The following is a 9,388-nucleotide window of genomic DNA, read 5'->3' as shown; positions in this document are numbered from 1 at the left end:
CAGCCTGGGTGACAAAGCGAGATTCTGTCTCAAAAAAAAAAAAAGACAAATACCAGAAAATTCATCACAGATGAAGGACTTTGTTCCAGTTCGTGACACGTTGCCAACTTTGAATTACATCCAAGTCCGTGGGTCTTCTCTCTGGGGTCATTTGATCACACGTGATTACACTGCTTAGGGCCCAAAGGTTGGAGCTATGACCTGAATGTTTCTAGACAAGGAATTATTGACAAACACATTATAAAAAGTAGTCAGAGCCATCCAAGTAAGAGGACGTAAATAACGTAGGGTTTTTCCTATGGAGAGAAAAGAAAAGGCAAAAAGCACGTTCCACCTTCGTTCTCCCTAATTATCTCCTTCAAAAGATAAAAAGTACGAACACATTTGCCCTTGAAGGGCAGAGCCACGGAATTAAGGAGCTCTCTGAACACTCCGCCCCTTCTGATAGGGACCAAACCTTCTGCTGAGCCTTGTGTCACAGTCAGTCCGCGGCGCGACACGCCTCAGTATTTACTTTTGCCGCCTGCCAGCCCGGCGGGGAAGGGGAGTACCCGGCCACCCCTCACTTTAGCTCCTGCAGCTTTCCAAACAAACCAGGGCGGGATGGGAGTGTCTTCTTGGCTGTGGAAATCGATCCTCCTACCTTGTCCTGAAGCCACCCGCCGCCTTTCCTCGTCCCTCCCTTCGCGGTGATTTTCCGGTCCCGGCGCCCGGCGAGGGCGCGCGGCTGGTGTCCGCCCCGCCCGAAAGGTAGGGATTTGGCTGCGCTCCCGCCTCGCCCCCCTACCTCCCCTGGAATAGCGAGGCCCGCAACCTCCCACCACTTTGCACCTTCCTCCTCGAATTTGGGGGCGGCCGCGGCCACCGTGCAACTGGCGCCAGCCGCGGAGCAGGAGGAGCTTCCCGCGACTCCGGAGGCGCTCAGCGCAGTCGCCCGGGATCCTGGCTGGCGGGAGCCTGAGAGTCCCGGCAGCGCTGCTCCCTCCTCTGCTCCCCCGCCGGATCCGGGGGGAAGGAATCGTGCCCGCGCCGCCCCTGGCCCGCGCCACCTTCCTCTGGTTTCCGCCGGCCTCGGGCTTCTGCGGCCCGATGCGGCAGGCGCCGCGAGAGAGGCAGCAGCCGGCTGGAGTGAGCGGCGCGGACGGGCTGAGAGCAGCGGCCCCCCAGGTCGCGGAGCCCGGCGCGCCTCTGTGGTCGCCGCTCCTGGGCCTCGGCGGGTCACTTTCGCCGGCCGGCTTCGCTGCGGGTTTGCATTGCCCGGGTGAGGGAGATTTGGGGTGCGGGGAGACCGCGTCCTGGGCCGGGGTCCGGGCGGCCTGGGGTCTGTGCTGCCTGGACCCTCCGGCTTTGCAGCCTCTGAGGCTCAGGGTTGGGGGTGGGGACACGGAGCGCTGTTTACCCCTGCACATACCCTGCCAGCACCAAGGAGGTGGCGTGCGGAGGCGTAAAGGGGCCATGAGCGCTGGGACCCGCGAGCCACCCGAGGTGCGCCGCAGCCACCGCCGAGAGGGCTCCCGGGAATCCTGGAGCCCCAGTGAAGGGCGGGAGGGGCGCGCAGCCTCGCGGGTAAGCCCAGGAGCCTTGGGGGCCGAGATAATCTGCTCTGGGACCCTCTTTTGTCCAATCGCCGGCGGGGTTGTGCAACTGGGAAGCCAAGAGGAGTGTCCAGCTCCTCGTTCACTATTGTTTTCTTGTAAAAGGGTCTGTACGCGAGGAGGGTTGAGGGGTCTGGAAGGTTCTGGTCTCTTACCGTATAAAGTTTTTCGAGAAACCCTTCTTCCCTCCACAGTAGAACTAGACCTAACAAAACAAGCAGCGAGGCAGCTTAGGAGAAAGGAGGGCGGTGAGTAAATTGCAGTGTTTGGGCTGCTGTTAATTTTCAAGATAAGGGCGAAGCAACTTGTCATTTTGCGGCCGCCGGTTCCGGAGATCCCAGCAATCTCAAGCGTCTTTCTTGTGTGCTGTTATTTTGGCTTAAAAGAAAACCTATGAAAAGCGACAGCCCAGAAACCAAAAACAAACCCAAAGCACCTTCTTTGGGATTTTCAGTAGCGGGGGTTGGCGGGGGCGCTGGGGAGGAGCAGGCGGGGGAGAAGAGGTTGCCGTTGAAAGATGATGTTTAAAAACACTGTGTGGGGGTAGGGATGAAAATAACATGGTGACTGCTAGTGTATCCGAAATCACACCGATTCTAAACTCGCAAGTCCCATTTGCCTTACGAGGACCAGCTGGGTGCTATGAGTGGGTGGATAGTTAAGGAAACTGCAGCTCTGCTGGAAGCTCCTCGTGCTCTGTGGTCTGGTGTCCACGCTGACCTTTGAGCCTCATAACTCTTCGGGTCTCCAGGGGCCACCTCTTTTAGGCTAGCCCGAATGTTTGACTTTCGGGTCCTCAATCTTCCTCGCCTAGCTGCAGACCATAAAGCTGTCTTTTTATTTACAGGGAGATGTTAAATATTTGGGAAAATCTGCTCAGGCTGCCAGGTCATTTTCCGTTTGAAAGCATGCCGATTTGACTTTTGCAAGTTGGTTGTTGCTTCTTTGTTGTTTCACTAAGAACGCTTTTCATACCAAGATCTGCGAAAAAAGATGTTATTTAGTTTATTGTCTCTGAGTAACGCCAAATTCCAGAGGCTTTTTAGATAATGGCAACTTTGCTTATAAGAAGAGAATTTTTCTAGAAAGTGTTGCCTTGGTCTGGTTTCCTAAGTTGTTCTCGTGGTCATGTAGACCGGGAGGGGAGATCTTCATTCCTTGTGATGTGAACTGTATTTTTACTATAGTTCCTCAAGTCCCAGATAGCACCATATGTTGTTTACATGGTGCGGTAAAATGGGACTGCAATTTTGACTACATTTCAGCAGATTTGTTGGAGATAGTTTGTTCTTATGCCCTAAATCAATTAAAAAAAAATAAAAACCTTTGAGGCTCAAGAATAGACAGCATTGACAGAAGAATACCATTAAGAGACATACCGTTTAAAAACCTCAGTCTGTCTCCTGTGAAATTGTAAATTGTAGGTGTTCTTATTCAGTGGCAGAGGACTGGATTTCACAGCTGTTTTCTTCTGTTGGAGACATTTCTGTGTTCCACATCATGTGGAACCTTATGGGAGAAGAAGTGAGTACTGCCATGTTTCCCACATTTCCCTGATAAGCATCATCTGCTAACCACGCAAACTGCCAGATGGCTTCCATGGAAATTGTGCTTCCATCCAGGTTTGGGGACCAGAGATCTGTTTAGCCTGCATTTTAGGTGATGCTTATTGAGAAGGTGAAGGAAGCATGGAACTCCTATTTGGCACCCACTCTGATTTTCGGTGTGTTTTCATATGCTATTTTATTTAATCTTCCTGACAAAACTCCTGCAAGAAAGGAATTTTTAGCCACATTTATAGCTTAAAAAACCAAGATTGCCTTAGGTTGAGTTGCAGTGGCTCACATAAAGGTCTGACTCTACCTCTGCCTACACCATCGCAGGCATCCTCTGTAGTATACATTATGCACACATTCTTCCATTTCCTGTGCATATCTTTCTCCTTTGCCTGGCATATCCTCAATTTATATATACCTTAGTCTGAATATACCTTTCTAGTTATCCCCAGGCTGGGCTTCTTGAATGGGTGGTCTGTGTATTTTGCCTTCCTTGTGACAACTTTAGACTTTCACCAGCCAGGTACCTTCTATCTTCTGCACATCTCTGATGTGCCACTTAGGTGAGCAGGGTCTGGCGAAATCTAGGAGTTTATGCTGTCTTCAATGGGCATATTCCAAAAGTCCTTTCCTTTCTGAATACACCTCAAGCTACATGTTACCTGGAAGACATTTTCCCAGGGTTACACCCCCACCCTCATAGTTGAAATGAAACATTCTCTCCTGTCTGTCCCAACTGTGATGGATAATGGCACACGTCACACATCACAGTTTCCAATTTAACCCTTAGGGGTTACCCACACCATTGTGGGGTAGCTGGAGTTCTTTCCCCTGATGGTGACACCTCAGTACTGAATTAGCTGCAGTGTCTCAGACTTGGTCAGGAACTTCACTGTCCCATAATCAGGCTAAGAAGTGCTGAGATTCTGGCAGTGAGGTTGTGAAAGTAAAAGATAACAGGATCGGCCGGGCGCGGTGGCTCACGCCTGTAATCCCAGCACTTTGGGAGGCCGAGGCGGGCGGATCACAAGGTCAGGAGATCGAGACCACGGTGAAACCCCGTCTCTACTAAAAATACAAAAAATTAGCCGGGCGCGGTGGCGGGCGCCTGTAGTCCCAGCTACTCAGGAGGCTGAGGCAGGAGAATGGCGTGAACCCGGGAGGCGGAGCTTGCAGTGAGCCGAGATCGCGCCACTGCACTCCAGCCTGGGCGACAGAGCGAGACTCCGTCTCAAAAAAAAAAACAAAAACAAAAACAAAAAACAAAAAAACAAGATAACAGGATCAGTAAGACCTGGTTTTCTTCCTTGTGCCCATGTTTCTTTTTCTTGGAGAGATTTTGGTCATCTGGGGGGATTGTCCAGTTTACCTTTTTACTGCCAAAAACTTTCGTATCTGACCAGGGGCTTTCCTCTTTCTGGACCACTGAGAAAGAGGGAAAGGAAAGCACCTAGCCCATAGGAGATTTTCTTAAAAACATTGAAAAGCTGAGTGAAAAGTTACCTTCTCCCCCATTTTCTTTTTCCCCTTCTTATATGCTTGGCCTTAGACAAAGTATACAGATAGCATCATTGCATACTTTCCAATGTATTTAGTGCTGGGCTTTGAAAGATGTTTTAAACATTGATTTACTTTTTATTTGGTTGGGAATGGAAAGATCTTTAGGATATGATAAGAACAAGGCCCCCACATGAGGAGATGGCAAGGAAGCTGGAGATTCCTCTAGAGGCGGCAGGGTTATTCCCACCTTCCACACGTTGTGGAAACATGCCTGGAGTTCTTATGGCTGTGGGTCAGAGTCACTATGCTGAAAGATGGGGGCAACAAGGGAGCAGAAAGTGTTTTTTTTCAGAGGACTTTGGGTGTTATTCCATGTGATCATTGAGGTGGGACTTCCCTAATGGTCAGCCTACATTTACTGAGTGTCCGCCATGTAACAAGAAGTGTTCTTGTGGCGGGGGGCGGGGGGGCTCTTACAGAGCATACGTTTTATGGGGACAGAGTCAATAAATAAGATACAAGTACATGAAACTATTTCAGATAGAATGAGTGTCACACAGACAGTACATTATGGAGGTGTGATCGAGAGGGGTATAGAGGAAGCTACTTTAGAGCAGTCAGAGAGCTTATCCGAGGAGGGGATATTTGAGCTGAGATGTGAATGATGAGAAGGAGCCAGGCAAGTGGAGCACAGAAGGTTAAGGGCATAGCAGATAGAGGTACCAGCACCTGCAAAGGCCCTGAGGCATGAGTGAATTTGGGTTGTTTGAGAAACAGAAGGTGCAGTGTGAGAAGAGAGTAGTTAAGACAACAGGTAGTGAAAAAAGAGTGCAAAAGAGGGAGTGGGAGGAGATGCCGTCAGTAAGATAGGAAGGCAGATTTTGTGAAATTTGAATTGTATTCTAATTAGAATGGGATGCCTGGAGATTTTTGATGAGAGCCTAATTCAGTCTTCACCCAGTGGTGATGGGCTTTCCTGTCTCTTCTTTTTCTTTGTTTTTGAGATGGAGTCTTGCTCTGTCGCCTAGGCTGGAGTGCAGTGGCTCTATCTCTGCTCACTGAAACCTCTGCCTCCTGAGTTTCAGTGATTCTCCTGTCTCAGCCTCCCAAGTAGCTGGGATTACAGGCACGCGCCACCATACCTGGCTATTTTTTTGTATATTTTTTAGTAGAGATGGGGTTTTGCCATGTTGGCCAGGCTGGTCTTGAACTCCTGAACTCAGGTGATCCATCCACTTCGGCCTCCTAAAGTGTTGTGATTACAGGTGTGAGCCACCACACGCGGCCCTTTCCTGTCTCTGTCTCTGTTTCTCTCTCTCACACACACACAAACACACAAATTTCTACTCATAGTTGCCTTTTTTTCTTCCCACTAATTGGCCATAACTGATTTCCCCTCTCTTTTCCCTAGGGCAGAGCACAGGAATATCACAAAGACAGGCAGGGCTCAGAGAAACCTGTACAGTATTCCTTTTATCCTCTTGTCCTTTGATTTCAGGATGTCTCATCATCACCACTCCATTAGTATCTAGGGAGGCTTGGCACAATTTTTAGAGAGAAAATTATTTTTGAGATTCTTTGGCCTATTGTTAACTTACATACTTAACTAGCATACAAAACAACTAACTTTTGGCTTTTCTGATTAACACAGTGGCATAAAACCTGAAACCTCAGGAGCCTGATCCCACATTCATTGATATCCAAGGGCTTAAAGTAAAAGGATGGAGAAAAGTCTGGCAAGCAAATGGAAAACAGAAAAAAGCAGAGATTGCTATTCTAATTTTAGACAAAACAGATTTTAAACCCACAAAGACGAAAAAAGACAAAGATAGTGATATGGTTTGAATCTGTGTCCCCACCCAAATCTCATATTCAATTGTAATCATCAGTGTTGGAGGTGGGGCCTGGTGGGAGGTAATTGGATCATGGGGGGCAGTTTCTAATGGTTTAACACCATCCTCGTGGGTGCTGTTCTTGTAATATTGAGTGAGTTCTCACAAGATCTGGTTGTTTAGCTGCCGCACCTCCACCCAGCCCCACCTTTCCTCCTACTCCAATTGTGTAAGATGTGCCTGCTTCCCCTTCACCTTTTGCCAGGAGGCTTCTGTAAGTTTCCTGAGGTCTCCCGGCCGTGCTTTCTGTACAGCCTGAAGAACCATGAGCCAATTAAACCTCTTTTCTTTGTATATTACCTAGTTTCAGGTATTTCTTTCTTCTTTTTTTTTAAATAGGGTCTCTGTTGAACCAGCTGGAGTGCAGTGGCACAATCATTATTCACTGAAGCCTCAACCTCATGGGCACAGGCAATCTTACCATATCAGCCTCCTAGGTAGCTGGGACTGCAGTACACACCGCCACACCCAGCTAATTTTTTAAAAAGTTATTTGTAGAGATGGGGTCTCACTGAGTTGCCCAGGCTAGTCTTGAACTTCTGGGCTCAAGCAATCCTCCTGCCTCGGCCTCCCAAAGTGTCGGGATTACAGGCATAAGCCTCTGTGCCCAAATGCAGGTATTTCTTTATAGCAGTGTGAGAATGAACTAATACAGATGGGCATTATATGATGGTAAGGGGTTCAATTCAACAGGAAGACCTAACTGTCCAAAATATATATGCCGTCAACACAGGAGCACCCGGATTCACAAGGTAAGACCTATGAAGAGACTTAGATTTCCACACTATCACAGTGGGAGACTTTAACACCCCACTGGCAGTATTAGACAGATAATCAAGGCCAAAAACTAGCAAAGATATTCAGGACCTGAACTTGACAGAATGTACCTAATAGACATCTACAGAACTCTCCACCAAAAAATGACAGAATATACGTTCTTCTCATCTGCACATGGCACATACTCTAAAATCAACCACACAAATGGATATAAAACAATCCTCAGCAAATTCAAAAAAACGAAAATCATACCAACCACACTCTGACCACAACACAATAAAAATATAAATCAATACTAAGAAAATAACTCAAAACCATACAATTATATGAACATTAAAGAACTTGCTCCTGAATGACTTTTCGGAAAACAGTGAAATGAAGGCAGAAACCAAAATGTTCTTTGAAACGAATGAGAACAAAGATACAGCATACCAGACCTCTGGGACACAGCTAAAGCACTGCTAAGAGGGAAGTTTATAGTGCTAAATGCCTACATCAAAAATTCAAAAAGATCCCAAATTAGCAGCCTAACTTCACATCTAGAGGAACTAGAGGAACAAGAGCTAACCAAGCCTAAAGCTAGCAGAACACAAGAAATAACCAGTAGCAGACTTGAACGGATGGAAATTGAGACAGAAAACAAACAAAAACCAAGACAAAACAAACAAACAAAAAAACAAAACCCCCATGCAAAATGCCATATAAACACAGACCTCTTGTCTTTGAGCTGATTCTATGAAATCCCCTTTCTCATACCGTTAGATTGTAGTCTTAAGAGGTATCAGCCTGTTGCTTCTGACCTCTTAATGGAGTTTTCAGCTTAGGAAATGTTCCATTGCAAATATTTAGGCAGGAAACCTAGAAGGAAGTCTCAAATCCTTTTATTAAAATCTTATGCAACTCTAATATGTAAGAGTCCTTAATGTATTAAGGGGTGGAGAAAGCAGATATAGGGAATGTGTACATTGTCTATGGTTCGCATAGGGCCAAAGAATAAAAGGAGATCATAGATTTTATTTTTTTAATTCCCTCTTTTTTTGTGGATAACTCATTGCATTTAAAAGCTGTAAGATGGGTTATCCAGTTGAATTTAGAGGAGAGCAGTGAGGTGATAATACAGGCATTCAAGTAGGGTACAAATGCATTTTTCAACTACATTTTAGAGCAGCGATTAAATATAATTTATAATCTTAGTTACTTGATAGATTGTGATAGTTAAAGGAGCTTTCTGTTGTAAATGATCTTGTGAGATAAAGGACATTGCTGTCAAAATTTTTTTTTTTTTTTTTTTTTTTGAGACGGAGTCTCGCTCTGTCACCCAGGCTGGAGTGCAGTGGCCGGATCTCGGCTCACTGCAAGCTCAGCCTCCCAGGTTCACGCCATTCTCCTGCCTCAGCCTCCCGAGTAGCTGGGACTATAGGCGCCCGCCACCTCGCCCGGCTAGTTTTTTGTATTTTTTAGTAGAGACGGGGTTTCACCGTGTTAGCCAGGATGGTCTCGATCTCCTGACCTCGTGATCCGCCCGTCTCGGCCTCCCAAAGTGCTGGGATTACAGGCGTGAGCCACTGCGCCCGGCCCAAAATATTTTTAATATTTAAAGCTGATATTTCAGGTAGATGTCAAAGTGATTTAGCTAATTATTCTTGTTTTATCCCAGCTATGCTACAATTAAATGATAAATAATTTGATTTTTTTGATAAACAGGATGTAAGGAGATATGTATGTTTTCTGATCATCAAGTAACTATAAGTATTTTGCAGGTACTGAATTTTCTGGAGGACAAGTCTGACTCTCTTATTGCAAAAAACTTTTTTTTTTTTTTTACAAATTTGCTGTGCATGGCTCTTCTGCTTTAGTCATAGAATAAAAGATTATATCCTTACAAAAGTCTTATATTCAAGCTCTCTAATTATGACCATCAATATTCCTGGACATACACCTTTCATAATAACCTTCCTCAAGCATGATTTTCGTTATTTTTCTTCTGCTCAAAAATCCAGAGAATTTCTCCCACTGATTTTTGAGGTTTTCTGTCATCTCATGTTGCTAACTTTATTGTCCTGTTTGA

General features: G+C 46.3%; 1 protein-coding gene across 11 annotated transcripts in view; it reads left to right on the top strand.

Annotated features, from left to right (window-relative positions):
- Nucleotides 1–480: 480 nt before the first annotated feature.
- ST3GAL6 (ST3 beta-galactoside alpha-2,3-sialyltransferase 6) overlaps nucleotides 481–9,388 on the top strand; it is a 58,501-nt gene continuing 49,593 nt past the window's right edge. For 4 of the 11 annotated variants that reach the window (XM_015129417.3, XM_015129404.3, XM_028844694.2 and 1 more), the window contains exon 1: nucleotides 481–750. Coding sequence is in view for 1 of the 11 variants with exons in the window: in XM_001089053.5 (XP_001089053.3) it covers nucleotides 1,090–1,261 (172 nt within the window). In the remaining 10 variants the exon portion in view is untranslated. Of the gene's footprint in view, nucleotides 1,262–1,407; nucleotides 1,567–1,606; nucleotides 1,844–9,388 lie in introns of those variants that run through there. The other 7 variants (XM_028844696.2, XM_028844695.2, XM_015129395.3 and 4 more) reach the window with 4 other exon arrangements.

The sequence above is a fragment of the Macaca mulatta genome, chromosome 2 (assembly GCF_049350105.2).
Source record: "Macaca mulatta isolate MMU2019108-1 chromosome 2, T2T-MMU8v2.0, whole genome shotgun sequence".
NCBI classification, from domain to species: domain Eukaryota; kingdom Metazoa; phylum Chordata; class Mammalia; order Primates; family Cercopithecidae; genus Macaca; species Macaca mulatta.
This window is presented reverse-complemented; position numbering and strand designations above follow the sequence as displayed.